Source organism: Lutjanus erythropterus, chromosome 17 (genome assembly GCF_056507025.1).
Source record: "Lutjanus erythropterus isolate fLutEry1 chromosome 17, fLutEry1.hap2, whole genome shotgun sequence".
Classification (NCBI taxonomy): domain Eukaryota; kingdom Metazoa; phylum Chordata; class Actinopteri; order Lutjaniformes; family Lutjanidae; genus Lutjanus; species Lutjanus erythropterus.
The window spans coordinates 30,574,830-30,595,461 of NC_139333.1; the positions used below are offsets into that span (position 1 = coordinate 30,574,830).

General features: G+C 39.1%; 1 protein-coding gene across 1 annotated transcript in view; it reads right to left on the bottom strand.

Moving 5' to 3' along the window:
• The window catches only part of ryr2a (ryanodine receptor 2a (cardiac)), a 239,346-nt gene that overhangs the window by 91,933 nt on the left and 126,781 nt on the right, over nt 1–20,632 (bottom strand). The window contains exons 14-33 of the mRNA XM_084740136.1: nt 20,345–20,480; nt 19,958–20,053; nt 18,546–18,664; nt 17,160–17,293; nt 16,410–16,651; nt 15,978–16,170; nt 14,269–14,473; nt 12,628–12,732; nt 11,390–11,493; nt 11,028–11,111; nt 10,649–10,808; nt 7,009–7,156; nt 6,710–6,816; nt 5,428–5,532; nt 5,156–5,330; nt 3,155–3,363; nt 1,319–1,495; nt 1,035–1,180; nt 784–898; nt 2–162 (exon numbers count right to left, since the gene is read on the bottom strand). Coding sequence (XP_084596262.1) covers nt 2–162; nt 784–898; nt 1,035–1,180; nt 1,319–1,495; nt 3,155–3,363; nt 5,156–5,330; nt 5,428–5,532; nt 6,710–6,816; nt 7,009–7,156; nt 10,649–10,808; nt 11,028–11,111; nt 11,390–11,493; nt 12,628–12,732; nt 14,269–14,473; nt 15,978–16,170; nt 16,410–16,651; nt 17,160–17,293; nt 18,546–18,664; nt 19,958–20,053; nt 20,345–20,480 — 2,921 coding nt within the window. The remainder of the gene's footprint in view (nt 1; nt 163–783; nt 899–1,034; nt 1,181–1,318; nt 1,496–3,154; nt 3,364–5,155; nt 5,331–5,427; nt 5,533–6,709; nt 6,817–7,008; nt 7,157–10,648; nt 10,809–11,027; nt 11,112–11,389; nt 11,494–12,627; nt 12,733–14,268; nt 14,474–15,977; nt 16,171–16,409; nt 16,652–17,159; nt 17,294–18,545; nt 18,665–19,957; nt 20,054–20,344; nt 20,481–20,632) is intronic.

The window sequence follows — 20,632 nt, forward strand, 5'->3', positions numbered from 1 at the left end:
CCTCTCATGAACTTTGCCCTTCTCGTCTCCCAGAGTGACGGTGACAGTTCGGACATTGTGCAGCTCGAAGCTCGGGTCGTACTGATGGAAGTCAGATGTTACCCAGCCCACCCAGACACTGCTGGGCTCCTGACCAGGGAAGATCCGCACAGAGTAGTAGTGCTGCACAGAAAGAGGGGACATCGAGTCAAGTTTAACTGCACTTCTTGTGCAGTTAAGGGCTTCACAGCAGAAAATCAATACATGGAATCCAAAACACTTGGGTGAACACTTCCATCAGGTGCAGGGGATACACATTATTTGCTAAAAACCAGAGACCTGAGTTAAAAAGTCAAACTTTCAGTATTAGTGCCAGGCATAAGAAAAAACTGCAAAGACAAAAAGTGAGAATAAAGTTGAAATGGTGAGAAAAAAAATTGAGATCCGATTTCGACATACAAAACAACCCAAACAAAAAAAAAGAGACAACCTCATCATTTCATCTTTAGTTTTGACATTTCATCTTTATTCATGCCATTTTATCTTTCTTCTCAACACTTCAGCTTTGTTTTCGACATTTTAACTTTATTCTCGGCATTTCATCTAAGTTTGACTTTAATCTCCATAGTTTATCTTTATTTTGAAAATGCAAAAAAACTCTTCCCTACTTTTCTGTATTTATTATATTAATAATTTATTAATTTCAGAAGAATGTTCTCTATCTTTAGCCTTTCTTGCTCCCTTGTGGCGGGTAACATGTATGTTGCATGTGTATTTAGTGGTTTTGTATGTGTGCTATCTTACAGTGGAGGCTTGCATGAGGAACTCGTATTCATCTCTGTCATCAGCCATCACCTCCTCTGACAGACGGGCAGATGATGGACAGCTGTTGTCTGGCTTGTTTCTCTTCAACATGAACCTAGTAGATCACATGGTTGGTTTAGCTTTATACAATTTAAAAGTAGTCACCAAACACAACGACAGAAGCATAAAAACTTGTAGTCTTTTTTTGCTGTTGAATCTTCTCTGTTGATGAGAGGAAATGGAAGGTTTACCGTTGCTTGAGCTTGGAGGGCTTCTCCTGGTTGTAATCTTTGTGGTTGTTGAATTCGTCTCTCTCAGGTCCACTGGGACCATTGTGACCATGAGAAGACTTCATCAGGACCTCAAAGTCTGACACAGTTTCAAAGTCCTCCAACTCCTGCAGAAGCAGACAGTGAACACACCACACATATTCTCAGTGATAATGATAATGTGTTGAGCTTTCCTTAGTGAGCTCTATAAACAATGTAAAATGTGTGTATTTGTTAAGCACATGTTGTGTTTGTGTTGCTGTTACCCTCTTTGGTGAGAAGAGGCTCTCTGTAGGTGAGGATCTGGAGAAGGAATCTGAACACTCTATGGGCATGCTCAGTCTGTAGAAGGTGATGTCAGTGTAACTGTTCTGTGAGCCAAATGACCTCTGGGTGACCCTCAGGCACGGACACGACTCCACTGTCCCATCTATCCTCGTCACCTGAAGAAGGAGGGGAAATAAAAAACCATCAGTTTTGTCTGTACTGTCACTTTAATGGGTTCTAATCCAGAGGTGATGACTTTAGACTCGACTTAACAGAATAAAAAAGACTGGACTTGGACTTTAACACCAATGACTCAATCATTTCCTGAATCCACTAGCGATATCAGTACTCATTCTCAGCAAGTCAACCCAGATCCTTTTTGTTTGAACCAGTCCAGCAGCATCCAATCAAGTTGCAGGACAGAACCATGAAGAAATCATCATATGTTACCAAGTCTCAGTTGGATAAAATGATACCAAAGATCACCCTGTTCACATAGAAGAACTATGAGGCGGCCAACATTATCATGAATTGCAGTATGCAAAACATGCGGCTCAAAATTTACAGGCAGAGACGCAGAAACTTCCAACTTTGTTCAACATTTGAATTTGCACAAAGACCAGTAAGTCAATACGAATATGAATACAGTGAGCTAACATTTACTTACCAGCTAAGTGACTTTGAAAATCAATGAGGCTGAAAACTCAGTATTACATTATGACTTGTTTAGGACTAGAAACTCAAAGTTTATGACTTGTCAGTCTTGACTTGGTAGCTGACTTACAAATTGAACAGTCTTGGGGAGTAATAGATTACACACAACAGGATTACATAATTAGGATACAATAAAGGTAACTGTAGTCCATTACAGTTGCAGAAAAAAAGACAATCAGATTACAGTTACATTTAGTAAAAACCAGAGTGAAACCAGCTCCTCTTATAGTCAGTTCATTATCATATCTTCTGGTGAAACAATACTTCTCTGGGGGGAAATTCAACACTATTTTCTCTTTAAATTAGACAAGAGGACCAACATCACAGTACACAGACAGTTTTGCTTTCAGCTGTGAAAATACTGTCATCACCCAAGAAGTCAACATCTAATTTAAAGAAACATTTACAGCAAATACCAACCACTAATGTTAGCTACAGAGACCAACTGCTAGCACTAGCTTCACAGAACAACTGCCAACGTTAGCAATGCAGAAAGCCAAATGTAGCTAGCTAACCTGTCCACATTACTACTACTACTAGTTCGAGTTTTATGTGTGCCTATCATATATAACAAAGTACATTTAAATGTCCATAATTACAGCTATTAATCTAAACATGCATTCACACAGAACAGACGAAGCAATTGCTTGACAAACAATTAATTAACCTAATAATGAACAATGAAATAAAACATAATAGGTTAAACAATTTCCCTGTATTTGTACTGAGGTAACCCAGAAGAAACAGAGAGTAATTAAGTTACATTATTTTAATATTGTGATACTTGGATTAGGTTACTGATTACATGTTTTTTAACAGGTAATTAGTAATTGTATCAGATTTTTTTTATGGGGATGCCTTTACATTTTCAAAGTAACTCTCTCAAACTACTTGCAACTTGCAAATCAAAGACTTGGTCTGTTAGAATTCCATACATGAAGTTAATTCATCAGTTTTGTGGGGAAAAAACATAAATGCCAAGACATCATTTAAAAATGTGTGTGAATGGAAACATTTCAGTCGAGATATCTGCAAAACCCCACTGAAAGTTCAACTAAAACTCTACAGCAGCTACAGATTCTATACAGCCCTGAACGTGTCGTGCAGGTGAGTCTCCTCACCTCTATGTGCTGGTGGTTGGGGGGGACGGGGACAAACTGAGGCAGCCTCTTGCTGAGCCACATGGTGACGTCGCGGTTCATGTTGACAGCGAACGGCTCGTAACCTTCCTGCAGGCCGCAGATGGTGAAGTACTTCAGAGTGCTGACGTCTTTACCAAAGTTCATCCTCCCCACCTGACACACACCCAGACTGCACACGGGGATAAAACCTGGAGACAGACGGACAGAAGACATCAAATACTAAGATGAAGCTACCTGTAACAATACACATAGAGGAACCACTGAATGGATCATTTGCAACTCAAAGAAAATGAAACTGCCGAACAAATCCATGTTACACAGCCGACTGCAGGCTGAGCCAATGTTCCTTCAACTTTAAGAAAAGATCAGAATGTAACCAGACTTCAACATTAAAGGCTAACTTTGGAATTTTTCAACCTTGACCTCTTCTCATATTTTTGTGTCTAAACAACTAATGGGGACAAAAACTGGTCCAGTATAGAGTGAGGCCTCTGCAGCCATCAGCTTTGAAATGGCCTGTAATGTAGTCCTTAGAGATAACTCTATACCATCAGATTATATCCAGTAAAAGTGCTTGTTTTGCCACAGTCGGGCTCAGATTGTAAATTTAAGTGTCTGGCAACATTATGGAAAGGATCCAAACAGAGATAGACCTTTTTGTTAAAGAGTACAACCGTTTGTGTTTAGCCAGACGCAGCTCTCATTTTATCATCAGCACCGTTATCTTCATTGAAACTCAACAGGAACAAAAATAAAAATCCTCTAAACCATCTTGCTTTGTCTTTCCACTGTTCCAACAATCACCAACTCTGTTTGTTTAGTTGAAATAAACCGTTAATTCACTGCCTTAGATGTGAAAATATTCTGGCTGTACAAGCTGTTTCTCCCCACTGCTTCTCTGTTATCCAGCCTCCCTCTCACGCCTCTCCCGGCATTTTCACATCGAACTCTGTGAATCAAAGGAGCAACATGTAGCCATTGCATGTGCAAATATGAGTACAGCAGTCCAGATAGCAAGTTGGAGGCACAGACTGTATATTGAATAGGTTGTACATACAATATATGGTTGAGGTGAGTTGTTTCCCTCTGCCCTTCCTACCCAGACACGGACTCCGTAGGAGCGCAAGATGCATGCAACATTGTAAACTGAAAATAACAAGCGACGACGAGTCCTCCACTGTAAGTTGATCAACTGTTCATAACTGTCAATTGTCTGATAATGTAAAGTTATCCTGAAAACAAAAGCTCACTGCTCTGAAATAACACACTCTGGATGATGAGTGAAGTGGCTGCCTGTCTCACTGCTGCCAAACTCCATTAACATTTTGCTCAGTTTAACAGTAATAAACATCTACGCCTTCTACAAGATTACAAACAATTTCTTACGACACTTATTCATTCGGCCACAATTCTGCATTAATTTGAACTCTGATTAATGTGAAACAGACATACAAAACAATTACTATAGACTGGAATTTAAATTGAAAGTGTTTAACTTGACATATTTCCTTTCTTTATGATTCATTACAGTAAACAGATTACAGATTTCTCTTTTAAGGGTTTATTATTTTGACTAAACCAGAGTTGAAAATTGTTGGAACTGTGACTGTGGAAAGATGAGCCAAGCCAAGTCTGTGGTGAGTTTTATTTTGTTTCTGTCAAGGTTAACTGAAGAAGGCGACAATGTTAAAATTACAGTTTTGCAAAGGGAGTCTGGTTTATTTGGTGAGAGTAATAAATTGGCTGTTTCTGGTTGAATAAAAAGGATGTTACTCTTTAAGAAAAATGTCTCCTTGTCTACAGCTGGTATGACTCTTGTGTCAAAGGGTTTACAAAATAACAAGGAGGACTCAGACTGTTCCTCACTATGATTAGGATCCTTTGTAAGATTTACTTTGTAGCCATGTTGCCAGTCAAGGCTACAAAGTAAAAAAAAAAAATAGTGTTGAGTATGTGTATGCGTGTGTCGGCAGCACTGACCTCCACCAACTTCAAAGTCCTTGAAGGCCAGCTCAGATCCAGAGTCATCCAGCAGCACTTCTCCATTCAGTGTGAACATCATGGTGTGCTCGTTCAGATCCACCATGCAGCCAACCACGTCCCCCGTCTGCCAGGCACGTCCAAAGTGCTCATTACCCTGGTGCCAGCGTTGGACCTATGAATAAAAGAATCACATATATGACCTTGGCAATAATTAAAAAAACTTGAAACTGAACATATGGAATGTGTAGAGCAATGAAATATCCGACCACCTTGAAGCCGTCAAAGACAAAGGCCTGGTCATCAGATCCAAGCTCCAGGTCTGGGAGGCATCCTGGTCTGGCCCAGCCCACCCTCATCTCTCCTGCTGTTAACACCTGTAGAAGAAGCAGGAACTGGTTAATATCCAGTTAAAATACTGTAAACCAGTGACAGTAAAAGTTCATGTGAGAATTGCTGCACCCTGGAGGGATAAACACTTTAAACACAAATTAAAGACTTTTAGATCTTTAAAGGACAGTTCAGAATATTTGTAGTGGGATTACATGAGATATTTATCCACAGTCTGTCATAGTAGATGCACCCAGTCTGGAGCAGCAGCAGTAGTACCAGCACAGGAAGCTAAGCAATGTGCCGCTGTGGACAGGCTCAGCAGCAACATGTTTAAGCTACTGAAACAAAAACAGTTTAAGTGTGAGGCTATATTTAGAATATTTTCACCACTTTACCTCGCTGTCAGACAGACTTTTCTGACAGGAAACCACCGTTATGTAAACCAAATGTCACTCTGTCCAAAGCAACCAGACTCCTTTGGCAAAAACAGTCATTTTACCTTGCAGAACACGGGAGTTGCTGGTCTACCGCTGCCTCCATCTGTCAGTTAATTTGTGTTATTTTGTGACTTTGGTGAATCCAAACTAGCTTTTTAAAACACAGAAGCACACACAATGCACACACTAACACAAACTAAGCAATCAAGGCAGCGGTAGACCAACAACTCCCATGTTCTGTGAGTTAAATTACTGTTTTTGCCAATGGAGTCTGGCTGCTTTGAAGAGAGTGATATCCGGCTTATATAATGGCTACTGAAAATACTCTCAGTATAGCACACACTTAAAGGAGAATTCATCCTGCACTCCTGCAGAGCTCCTGCAGAGCTCCTGCAGCCTGTCTGTTTCTGCTGTGTCTGGGATGGAGGGAGCGGGGCAACAACTCCCTTCAACCATATATTGTATGTATATTAAACAGGATTAAGGCTCCTTCTCACTCTTTGGACTGTAGTACTCATTTTTGCACATGCAATGGCTACATATTGCTCCTTTAAATGAAAATATATCTAGCTGCTGACCCTTTCTACAGCAGCACAAAATCCAGCTGCTTCTTCAGATTGGGGGCTATCTGCTGTCAGTAATACACTGACAGGTACCTCACACAAGTCCACTTAAAAAAAATTGAAATAATTCCTTTATTATTTTAACATGTAGTTATTTTTTCCTGTAAAATAAGAACTGACATTAAGCTGAAAAATCTACCAACTTTCATGTCTGTTCTTACCTCCAGCTCAAAGTACCACTTCCCTGCATTAACACAGTAGGTTTTCTCTGCTCTGAAAATGCGGAACCTCTCAGCAGACATGTTGCACATGAGGTCAGACTGAGCTGCTGGATGAGAGCGAGGGAGGCAGGGAGGAAGAGGGGGAGAGGAAGAAATCTAATGAGTAACTCATGAATACATTATCATTTTTATCATGTTTTGTATAATGTCATTTTTCTGCCCACAAAAATGACTGCATAAACCTTAAAATATTCCTAAAAATGAAATGTTATTGAAGTGATAGAATGAATGGAGTGTACCATGGTCCTGGTCAGGAGCTTCCAGGTTATATCCATATCCCAGCAGCGTCCTGACAGCCTCTCTCAGACTGTCTTTGTTGGACTTCTTTGTCCTCTCGTCCAACAGGATGTAGGGGACCAGACGAGGGTTTCTACGGTTCTTCACATCCTGAGAGCAGACAGAGGACAGCAGAAGAAAAAGGAATTGACTTGAGAAATGCAGTGCAGGGTGGGAGACGTCAGACAGTAGTGCTTGTCCCTCCCTCATCACCACCACTGAGGTGCCCTTGAGCAAGACAAGGCTTTCAGCCCCAGTCTCTTTTTTGTGTATAGAGATAAGGAGTGCTTCTAGTCAGACGACTGAGTGAACTGGATGAAGTGTTCTATCTCTGGAGTTCTACGTGAGTCATTTTCTGATGATAATTTATAATACTGGCAAATTTCACATTGTTGTCTAAAGAATCAATATAATATGTTGTGATGAAACTGGTATTTTATATGCCTAATTCTATATTCTAATCATAAATTACAATTCTATATTCTAATTCTAAGCTATAACTATAAATTCTAATTCTACTATGAACTCTAGCTTCTAATTCTGGATACTCATCATGACTATGCTGTGAAATGAAAAAAAAAAAATCTTTGGTTTGCTTTAATTTTTTTAATGTTTAAAGCTGCTCTGTGTCAGAAAACAATTAACAATTTAAAAATGTGTTAAAAGCCTTCAAAATCTAACACGAATAATACCTACTGATAACACAGCTACAAAAATAGTCATAGTCATCTTTGTTTAAAATACATTTTTTCATGTTGTTCTTTTAAAGTTGTGTCCCAGATTTCCTTCAGCTTTGTCAGATTATTATTATTATTATTATTATTATTATTATTTATTTATTTTTTTTAACAAAAACACAATTTAATCAGACATAAAAAAGGTTTAGCTATACATTATACCAGCACATATGGGTACTTCATTGAGACATCAGGCCACTCCCCCTTTTGGAGGATAGAAACTAGGGATCCCATAGGCAATAATGCAATTTTATGTGTTTTTGAATTACAATTTTGAGTTTTTTTTGAGTTTGTTATAGTTCTAAATCAAAATTCAAATTCAGAATTCTAACTCTAAATTCTAAATTCCAATTCTAAATCCAATTTTATTTGCTAACTCTAAATCCAAAATTAAAATTCAAAATTCTAACTCTAAATCCAATTCTAAAACATCTAATTCTGAATTCTAAATTCTACCTCTTCATTCTAGCTTCTACGTCTGAATTCTTCATTTAAATTCAAATTCTGCATTCTAAATTCTAACTCTAAATTCTCTGGACCTTTGAACCTTTTCTTTTTTCTACGTAGCTAAAATTGTTGCATAAAAAACACATTAAGAGAACTCTGGGCAACTTAAAAAAAAAAAGGCTACTCACTACGACTATGCTGTAAAATGAAAAGACATATTATTTTTATAATTTTTATCATTTTTATTATTATTATTATTATTATTATTATTATAGATAATTATTGACAGCGATGACCAGAGTTTACAGTTTTACACATTACACATGATGAGACACTTTTGGTTTCATTCAGGACATACTTTATTGTTTGTTGACAGTTTGTTTGCTAATTTGAATGGACACACTGAAGTTGAATGACATTTGGTGATTGGTTTGGTTTGACTTTAATCAATTCATGTTGAGGCTCTGTTCTCTTTCCTGAATCCTGGTCGAGTTCCCCGCTGGCCAAATGATATGGCACCAGTTAAAATGGCCTCTATATTGTGACAAGCAGGAAGTGGGAAAGACCAAGTATGCGTGCCAAAGGGGAAATGTGCCATTTGAATACTAGTAAAATGTATTTATTTGAGGACCTTCAGGTAGTTTGGATACTGAATACTTTCTTCTTTTGAATTCATTGTGTGAGCTTAATTTGCAGTCTAGAGTTAATGGTTTGTTCCAGCCCTTCAGTGTGTCTGTGAAGGATCGTCTCTGTCGACATAAACCTTCCTTTTGAATTGTTAGGTCACTTGTGTTAAGTTCAATCCTCAGGTGCTTTTTGTATAGCTGACCTAAACTTTTCATGCTTCCGTGCTTTTTATCACCTGTGTCCTTGAGCCTACCTGCCTGATCCCTGACACTGATGCAACAGCAGGTAAGCAGTGTTTTAAAGTTGGAGCAGGTTGAGGTGGAGCTGATCTGAACTGCTTTATGTATTGCTGAGTAGTAGAGTTGCATAAGCATTTGTTTTCTACAACTCTGTGTTACATTAACGCACATTTTTTGAACTACATCTTCTTCAGATACTGTCTTGCACATTTCAAATATTCTTAGACTGTACACTGAGAACCTTTGCTCAAAAATATTTTGAACACTGCTGCACAGAACTGTACAGCCTTACATACTGTACATATTTTTATATTTCTTTTTATGCTTCTTGACATGCATTTTTATACACCAAAATCACCAAGTCAAATTCCTTGTATGTGTAAACCTCTTTGGAAACCTGATTCTCAATAAAAAGTACAATGTTAGCATAACATAGACGCAATAAGTAAAGTATAAGTACCTGAAATGGTGAAGGTTTATATGCTTGGTTAATGTCCACCACACTCAGTAATAATACATTTTGAACAATCAGATCTTTCAGGTACATTATGAATGAACAGACACAACAACACACACATACAGAGGACAGCTAAGGACTGAAGGACAGTGGCAAAACAGCCGCTCCCACAAAATATGCATTGTGTCCCACAGGACCCACAAGATCCCAGGCTCAATGCAGGCCCAAAAGCTGGGTCGGGACCCACAGGTGGGTCACAGGAGATTGTATTTGGGTCAACGAATAAGTAAAAGTCTATGGAAGAAATTCAGCAAATTTAAGATTTAAAATAAAGCCTGTTAAAATGCACTTATCGTGCCTCATTTATGAGGCAGGCTAGAATGTCCTATATTTTTTTCCTGGTGAGAGGAAATAAAATAATAAAATGGCCAGTTAACTTAGCATAAATAAATGCATTTCTCATTTATTAAGTATTTAAAATGTGTATGACTTCAGTAAAATGCATCAAGACAATACAAGGCGATGCACAAATGGCAACAAAAATGTTTATTCATGCACAAATTAACTCTTCCCAAGATTTATTAGTAGGGCCTCAATTGGGATGGTTTGTCATTTTTAAAAAGTGGTTCCCCAGAAACACTGTTCTAATGCTTCCCTGTTATTGTAATAACATAATGAAATTACATTCTTTTTCTCTGCATTTAAACATAACAATTGGTGACACCATGGTGACGCCAGTGGACATGCTTGGATTCAGTCTAGTCTACAGTCATGTGGGAGGACTTCTTCACAATCCAGCGGTTATTTCGAGACATCGTCATCACTGATTCACTCATAATCAAAATGAGTGTTACAATTTTCCTGCATCACAGTTTGTGTTGGGTCCTGTAGGACCTGTGGATGCTGAACCCACTGCAGTTCTCTTGACCAGTCAGCAAATCACACAGGTCACTCAACAACTGACAGACACAAACAAAACACTAAGTCATCTCTTCGTCAACATATAACACATATGCACACACGTACACACACACACACACACACACACAGGCTAAATAGTGGCCTGTATTTAGCAGTGTGTGTCACAGCCTCCTACCTGTTGGATGCCATAGGTCCAGCCCTGGCGGATGCGGTCTCTTGCCCAGACATTGTGTGCGTTCTCAGCCAGTTTGTCCACCATGGCTTCCTGGGTGGAGGTCAGTTTGATGTGACTCAGGTCCAGAGGAGCAGGTTTATAACCACTGGACAACTCATAGCTGCACAGATAGAGTCGAATCACTGGATCGTTAGCTAGCCAGCTGCTAAACAACCTGCATGTGCTGAAGAGCCTCTGCTGCTCTGATCAGCTACAGTATGACTTTTTATTAGTTTATCTGAATTGTCCCACTGTCCTCATCACTGTCTCATCACATTATTTAAGTATCATCCTGCACCCAGAGTGAATTGTGGCATTACTTAGCTGTTAGGTGACTTACGTTGGTGACAACTTCATGCTCTTGACTTTCTCTACAGCGTGTTCATCTGCAAGGCCAACATGACAACCCAAGGCCAGAAGGGTTCTGTAACACACACACACACACACACACACACACACACACACACACACACACACACACACACACAGACACGATCAAACATGTAATTTAGTGTTCAGATGTCTGATAATGACCCAAACATCACCCATAACTCTACTGATTACACAGAAACTCACTTAGTGAGTCAACAGAAAGTACAGTATGAACAGGTCCTGAGTGTGTCAGCAGGGCTTAATGGTGTCACAGATGAATATTTGATCTAAATGTCAGATCTCATGCTGCTCACTGCACTGATGCATTACTTGAGAGTCTCCAGGGACATCTGTAAGTTGTAGCTGCGCTCCTGTTCAGGAAGCTTGGAGAACTCCACCAGACAGGGGTGCTGCCGCTTGTTATCGTCTCGCACCTGAAACACACACACACAAAAAACATAAAGGTAAGGATGGTAAGGGAGCCTGTTGTTTGGCACCATTTGATCTCAGGACACCAGGAACCAGAGGACACCTGGACGCATGTAGACATATTGGAGTTACATCAATCATCAAATTCTAATGGGGCCTACAAATATAAATGTTAGTATATTAAAATTGATTTAACTGTTGTGAAGTTACTGCTGGTTGAGACAAACAGCCCGTCCTCTCTGAAGACAGTGAATGACTTCAGCATGAGAGGACAGGATGGAGATAATGACTGATGTCTCTGTTCTTCATTCTTTATAAACTTCACTCAGTGTTCTGATGTCAGAATATGATCTTTTTTAAACACAGGAAAGTAGTGTGGTGCATCTGATGTTTTTATAGTAAAATTTTAAATTTGACAGTGTGATATTCATTTTATACAGTGACTGTTGCAAACAGTTTTTTTTTTACAGTTTCTGCTGTAATTGTGTTAGACAGTTTCACACAGATTTCACACAGATTAAATCTGTTCAGAAAGGTACTTTGGCCTAAATGGTCTATTATTCTTATTTCTTTTAGGGCGATATTTTTTAAATAGCCAAATTAGTTTGATTGGTTACTGCTCAGTAATTTGTAATTTGGTTATTGTGATCCTGCCATAAAACAAAAAACTGTGAGATAGATACATTTGTTCGGTGCCTTTTTTGGGGCATCATCTTGACATTTATGCACATATTGTCAAAAAAACAGACTGGAAAAATGGATGTAATTTATTACTTCCAAGTGAAAGAAACTAGCAATTGAAATATATTCTTTTGTTGAAAGTAACTTGCCCAACACTGGCCACAGAGATGGGTCAAAGCTCTGCCAACTGAGCACTCAGCCACTGTGGCAATTCCAAAAGGACAGAGAGATAAAGCTTCTGTTGTCAAATGTGCAAAACACCATTAACACCTTACTGATCAGATAGCTCTTTTCAGACATAGAATACAGAACATTTCAGGCTTCATCAAGCTGTTAAATGGTGCTTTTTTGTCCTCAAACACGAGACCAACATGTTAAATTGCCCGTAAATTGATGTAAAGTGGAGCATGTGTGAAAGAGGCTCATAATCAGCCCTGTGCTGTTTGTCTGATACTCACTGCACCGTAGGTCCAGCCCAGTTCGATCTTGTTCATCACCCACAGCTCATGGATGTTTTCTGCCAGCTTCTCCCTGATCCTCTCCAAGTGAGGCGGCAGCACAATCTACAAACAAACACAGACACAACTGATTTAAATCGCTTCAGATATGAGTCCTCTGCTGCTTCAGTCTGGCTCTGCTCTCTTTGTTGTGATCACACAGGAAGAGTCATAAACATTGGCATGAAATAAAACGCTGGGTTCCTTCATCTTTTCCAAAGTCAAATTCAAGCATTTTCAAGAATTTTCAAGGTACATTTTCACACTTACAGCTGTAGTAAATTACATATTATTCACAATGATTAGTTCACTTCTTCATCACATTAAATCAGACGTGCTGTAAAGAACTACAATTATCGTTTGTGATAAGAATTTTACGGAAAGGAAAGTTTCATGTTTCGAAATGTGCCACCTGTCTGTGGGCAGACATCCTATACCATGTGTCTGAGCAGATGTCTGACGTATTTCAGGGTTTTCTTTAGATGTTTGTGAGACAAAGGTGGTGAAGGCTGGAGTGGACACTTAAGTAACAAAATCATGATTTGACAGACGGAAGTGTCCACAGTGATTTAGATTTTATACAGAGATAATAAAACAAAGACTGTGACAAATGACACTGTTTACTCTGGCACCGGAATCAACATAAAAACAAATATTGTGCAATATTTTCCAGATTCCACATTTTACTCTTGTGGCTCTATTTCTTGATAAAACAAAAGCTCACAGAGCCTGATGCAAAAGTGAAGACAAGAATGATGAAAAGATCTTTCCAATGTGACCAGGTGACAGTTAAGTAGATGTAGAAAATGCAGAATTTTGACAAAAAAAAGCCTCTGCATGTTTGTTCATATTTAAACAAAGGTGGTAGCCAGTGATACAGAGGTGGCCCACCTTTGAGTTAGACAGGCAGGGAAAACACTGTATTTTATTGTAGAAGTAATGCCATTTAAAATGAAATTGAATGAAAATTCAAGTGTTTTCAAGGATTTCCAGCAACTCTTCAAACCTTGACAACATTCACCAGGAAAAGTGGCATGGAAACAGATTTTGGAGGCTCTTTTGGAATAAAAATGGAATAAAGTTTCATAGTTATGAAAGGATAAAAAAAGTTATTTCACAGTTTCATAGAGATCTTTTTTCATTATGTTTTTTTTTATCTAATGTATAACACTTCTGGTCTCTTTCAATGACCCCTCCTCTGTGCTGCTACCACTGCTGCCAGATATGTGATAATTTCTTTGTACCATAATTTTAATAACTGTACAATGTACGATCAGTAATTACAAAAACATTTTGACATTTCCATAAAACAGCAACAAAACTCTGCTTGAGAGCAACGAGTCACATCAGCATCAGTAGAGCAGTGACACAGTCGGGCTTTTATTTTGATGGGTAAGAACAGAATGAGTGACTGTGTGGTGAGCTGTGGCTGATTCTGTGTAAAGTCATACTCTGTCTTGCTGTTCAGTGTAGCATCCTGGCTGCTTCCCAGGTTGTTTCCGTATATACAATCATTTTTGTTAAAATGCGATAAGTACGATATCTCTGTATTTTACATCTGGCAACACTGGCTGCTGATAATAACCTGACAGTGGTGTGTACCTGACTGGTGTCCACAGGTGTGGGGGTGAACGCAGCCTGGCTCAGGGTGATGGTGGGTCCTAGCAGGTCTCTGGCTGCAGTCTGATCTTGACTGGGCTCCAGCTTCAGCTTCTCTCTGGGCAGCACCGCCTCATAGCAGGGAGCGTAACCTGGAGGAGGGAGGAACTTAAACTCCCCATGACGACCACCGAGGAGGAAACGCACCCTGCAGTGTGACAGTGGACAGGAGGAGGAGTCAGGGAGGAGAGATTATGGTTCAACATGGAGAAATGTCTTTATTTACATTCTTTTGGCAATATGTAAATAAATTAATAAAACAATAAGAATGGGCTTAATTTTTCAAAATAAGAACCCCAGAAAGTAACAATATCTTAATAGAAAGCTTAGGATGAGGCATGGCTTTTCAATTTGAAGCTCTTACAATGACTGTCAACTAGAGATGGGCTTAGTTTTTCAAAATAAAGCCCCAGAAAGTAAAGGTCTCTTGACAAGAAGCGTAGGATGAGGCTTGTTTTTCAATTTGAAGCTCCCAATTGTCAACTAGATATAGGCCTAGTTTTTCAGAATAAAAGCCCCAGAAAGTAGCAATATCTTAACAGGAAGCTCAGGACAAGGCTTGTTTTTCAATTTAAAGCTTCCAATTGTCAACTGGAGATGAGCTTAGATTTCAAAATAAAAGGCCCAGAGAGTAACAATATCTTAACAGGAAGCTCATGATGAAACTTGTTTTTATAAATAAAAGCTCCCAATGGTCACTATATGTTAACAGAATACTTGGCATGGACCTATTTCTTTCAGTTTATTTGTTTATTTGTAAGGGACAAGTAAAAAAGAACACTGACAGTTGCATAAGCAGTGTCCGACGTGTTGCACACGTGTTTATAGCCAAAACTAAAGCAACACCAGTCCCTTGATGGGCACTGATCAACCAAGTAATTGTTACAATGACATGTTGCAGTGTAAAACTTTTATAAAATAAAATAAAATAAAATAAAACCCCAAACAGTAACTGTATCTTAACTGGAAGCTCAGTATGACAAGGCTGTTTCAAAATAAAATCCCTCAAAATTAACTGCATCCTAACAGGGAGGTAGACAAAATGATCAGCTCTTTAAGGACAATGCTGTTATAATTTACATTTTCTGTAACTTTTATATTTCTACATACAGACACACATACAACGTTCACACTGACAGACACTGTAACAGCTGGTCACAGATGCAGCAGCCAATAGCCTCTAGCTCTCACACACATTTTCTTAGAAAATGGGTAACATCTAGTCCTGCAATCTTATTTTTAACCAGTTGTTCAATAAAGATTCTGAAACAGCATAAGACAGACACTTACTTTTAATTCTACAAATGATGCACAGTGCATATTCAAATTAATATGAAATGTGATGTCATTCTACTGTAGATGGAGAATAATAAGATCCTGTGTATTTTAGTAAGAAATAAGTTCATTCATTTTCCATCTGCTCAGTCAGTAAAAGAGCTTGTGGATGATTATTACAACATAGCGTAACTTGTACTACAAAAATATAAAAGAAATCTACTTTTTTGTGTCACTGTAGGTGACTCTGTTGTTCAGCACCACCTTTTTGAAACTTTATGGTTAATGTTTGTTATAGTCAGACAAAATACAGTCAAGCTTCCTCTGACGTGAGGGCTACAGACAGTAAGTGAGTGTTTATTTTGTGAGGCACTGACTTGACTCCAGCAGAGAAGCTGGCCACAGGGAAGAAGAGGCCGTCAGAGTTGAAGTTTTCAAACATGCCCTGAACGGGCTGGCCATTGATCCTGAAGGAGATGCTGGGCACGCTGAGGTCCAGGCAGCAGCTCACCACGTCCTCCGCTCTCAGAAGGTGCTGGTTGGGTGAGTTAACAGTTCGCGCGATGCAGCCTGCACAAAGAGGAAACGGTTTGAATCTGGTTTAAGTTTAACATCTGGAACAATCCGTTTGAGGGCAATTTCTGTTTCATTCACATGCAATAAGTGCTTTTCATGGTCGGTTGTCTTATTATTTCAAAATATGAAAATAGCCTGTCATAACTTTGTGCTAGGCAGAAAGAAGTACAAAGATTGTTTAGCTGGTTATTATATAAAAGTAAAAGTACCAGCCATACACACACACAGCTCACCTGACCAGAGGTGAAGTCCATCAAAGCCGTAGGAGTAGAGGTCATCACCCACTCCGTTGCCTCCCCACCCCTCCCCCCCACTGGGGTAGGGCGCGTAGCCGCTGGTGTTGGCCCAGCCCACCCTGAGGTGAGTCGCCTCTGCTGTGACGAATGGCAGCGCCTGATCCACGATCAGCTCGTAGTACCACTTCCTGTACTGGGCAGAGCCGTCGCTGACCCCCAGGAAGATGTTGGGACGCATGCTGAGGAGAGGAGAGACGGTCAGTGATCCATCTGAACTGAGAAGTCTGAACTTTACCTGCTACTGGGCAAACAATGACAATTTCTGTACTTTCTGAACACCAGAAAAGTATTTGCTGTTGATAGTTGACAGTGTTTCAGTTAAATGTTTTTAAGAAACATTTATTTTGCAACTCTAGATTTTGCTGGGTAGAAAAAAATAAGATGCACTTTTGTAATAAAATACTTTAAGAGCTTGTATTTGAGTTTTTGAAATACTTAAAAAACATTATTTAATATATTATTTTACTGTCAAATAGAGAAAGTGACACTGATTAGCAAAGGTAGAAGTAACAAATTACAACTACTCATGTTATTGTTATTAGGTCTTATTTAAGTATGCATTACACTATGTAATCTACTTAGCTACTTACTCAGAATTCATGCATTTGTTTCAGCTACATTTTGTGTGTGTTTGTGTGTGTGTGTGTGTGTGTGTGTGTGTGTGTGTGTGTGTGTGTGTGTGTATACCTGCTTACGTGGTTGATCAGGCGGGTCTGCAGTAACAGATCTCTTCCTGGCAGCAGGTTGTCACAGATCAGGTGCTGGTTGGAGCGCACCGCCACACCATGACACACACACAGTGAACACAACACATCTAGAACCTGGATGGTACACACACACACACACACACACACACACACACACACACACACACACCAGAGAATATATCAGTGTTGTGGAGATATAATTGTCACAGTATAAACAAATGTATACAAACACTTAACAGCACCCAGACTGAGCTGCAGGACTCCTGATCGACTGATTTGATTGGTGGAGCTGCAGCTCTGTGTGTTTTCTCTCTCTTGAGAATGGTTTGTTGTCAGTGTCTCTGCTCAGTAAAGAAAATGTGCCTAAATGTTTAAATCAATGCTGCTGGCAGGATTCAGCTGCCTCAGGTTCTACCAACAGATTCCTGGAAACCTTCTCACAGCACACAAATAAACATGTGGACACAACTTTAAAACACATTTCAAGGTGTATAATAGAAGTTTGTACACGTGTGGTACTTTTCTCATATATGTATATATATAAATACACTACATATGCAGTGTATAAGCAGACCTGAGGAGAAACGGATTACATGTAATGGTATTACATAATTTGGATGCAAAAAAAGATTAACTATATTCCATTACAGTTACAGATAAACAATATAAACAGATACACTTAGTAAAAATGTGGATTATTAGTAGGATTACAATTTCAAAATAAAGAACAATATCCTATCATGCACAGTGACACGCAGCTGTCAATTCATTATCATGACCTCCAGTGAAAAAATGCTTTCACTAGCAACATTTATTTGTCTTGTGCACAACAAAGGAAGGAACATCTGAAAAAAAAAACCATTAAACACTTTCAAATCTATTATTAGTCAACTGAATATGCATATATTTTGATAAATGATTATTGTTTTGAGTCATTTATAAAGGGAAATAGTCCAAATTCTCTGATTTCAGCTTCTTAAATGTGAATATTTTCTGGTTTCTTCTCTCTGACAGTAAACTGAATATCTTTGAGTTGTGGACAAAACAAGACATTTGAGGACGTCATCTTGGACTTTGATCAACACTTTTTACCATTTTCTGACATTTTATGGACCAAACAACTAATAGATTAATTGTGAAAATAATTGACCAACTAATCAATAATGAAAATAATCATTAGTTGCAGCTCTAAAACATTATCTTAGGCTAAACAATTTCACCATATTTTATACTGAGGTAATGCAAAAGTAACAGAAAGCAATCAAGTTACATTACTTTAATACTGTGATACTTGGATTTTGGTAATTAGTAACTGTACTGATATCCATCTTTAAAGTAACCATCCCAGCCCTGTGTATAAGAATACCTTGTGGTTGCGTCCATGCTTGTCCAGCAGAGAGATGATGGATTTGATGTGTCCCTCTTTGATTATGTTCAGGGCCTCAGGACTTTCCACCAGCACACAGTGAAGCACCTCCAGGATACCTGGAAATACAACATAAGTATAGTGAGAATGACTACGTACAGTAAGTATTCAAACCAGGGACTGTAATCACAACTCATCCTGAGGCTAGGAGGAGCTCCTGACTGTTTGAGATGGAACAAACTCCCAACAATAAGATGTCAGTGTCAGTCCTAACTTTAGGACACTTCAGTTTTTGATTTATTCATTAATTTTAAAGCTAAAAGAAGCTCCTCGGTCTGACAGGAAGTCCAGAGGAGTCACTGAGTCACTGCGACCTGCTCACAGTCAGTCCGCTGTGCACCTCAGAGATCAAAAATACATGATTTTCCACGGCCTGTAAAACTATTCAACCATTGACAGAGGTTTGGAGATATCAGCTGTACAGATGTTGCCTTCTCTCCAGTATAATGGGACTAAATGGCACTCAGCTTGTGTTGCTCTGCAAAGCACCAAAAAATACATCTGAAAAATGGAACATTTTGTCAACTTTGTAAGACGTCTACATTTAATAAAAAATGTTCTCACTAGGAAGTTGACCTCTTACATGGTTTAGTTGCCAAGAGTTTGATCATTATATATATAATAAAATGTAACAGCAGCACAACTGAACTAAAAGAATGATGAAGCAGCTACAGACCACTGTGAACATTATTAACAGTAACTATTTAAAGTCTGTTTTGCATTGCTGATACTGCAACTCAGAAAACTGATTATCTTAATCTTCAATCAGTTACATTCATTTTACTTTGATTTGGCCAAAAACTAATCTGCACGTCTCTGTCATCATGGGACAGTGTCAGACTGACAGCATCATGTTTAAATCTGCTGTATGGAGTTTAACTGTTTAATGTGCAGTTGTCATGTTAGTAAAAAACGGCAGCATTAAGATCCCATTCAGTCCATCAGTCATTTTCTGACAGCATTCTTCTTCTCCTGCCTTATTTGCAGCAACAGTGTTGCTTTTTGCTGTAATGTATTTTTTATATTTTCCACAGCTCTTCATTATAATAACTTGTTCATCTTGACTGAAGTGGACAGCTTGTGATCGCTTCACTTTGTGCAGAAGAAGAGTCAAATGACGCACAGTGTGGAGAAGAAAGCCTGAACACCGCTGTGATACCTATTATCTCTGACTGGGGTTTTATATTTTGTCAAGCAGCTCATGCAAAGAACTCCTGGCTGTGTTGAGCCTCTTCTGAAGTACAGCCCTCAGGTTTCTCTCACCTGCTGTTGTGTCCTGAGGAAACATGATCAGGATCCAGCGGTGATCAGTTGTGTATTGTGACTGTGTGGTTAAAGGCATGCTGACCTACCAGAGGAGGCCTCCAGTCTCTCCAGTCTGCTGATCAGCCAATCCAACGAACCGGAAAACTGAGCACAGTTCTTCCTGTTTCCTCTGATCAGTGCAGCTGGGAGCAGGACAGGAGAGGACAGAAGAAGGCAAGAGAAGAGAGACATGAGAGACTAAAAGGGTGCTGCTATTATGTTATAGTAGTGAAAGCGTAGCAGCAGCTTGTCCTTGTCTCCTTATTTTAACATCAGTGTTGAACATTTTCATTTTAACTTCATCTTTCCAGAGTCCATTTTCTTTTCTTTGAATAGTCAGTTTCATTTAATTTGAAATAAAGCTCTTAGTAAAATCTGGCTTAACATAATAACATTTGTCATGTATGTGTCAGTGTGTGAGAGTGTGTGTGTACCCAGTAGTTGGTAGAGGGAGTTGAGGATGGAGCTCCAGGCCTCTCCTGCCTCCCTCCCCACTGCCTCAGCAAAGTGAGCTGCACTGCTGTAGACGTGAAGACGATCAATACACTCCAACACCAGGCTGATCATCCCCTGCAGACACACACACACCGCTGGTTTTACTGGTTTATTCAGGACATTATAATCAAATAAAGTGGATCACAGATAGTGACAGTGTGTAGGAGCAGGTTTTAACTGTTAACACACTGTGAAAGTCCAGCTGCAGTTTAGTTAAGGGACTCTTA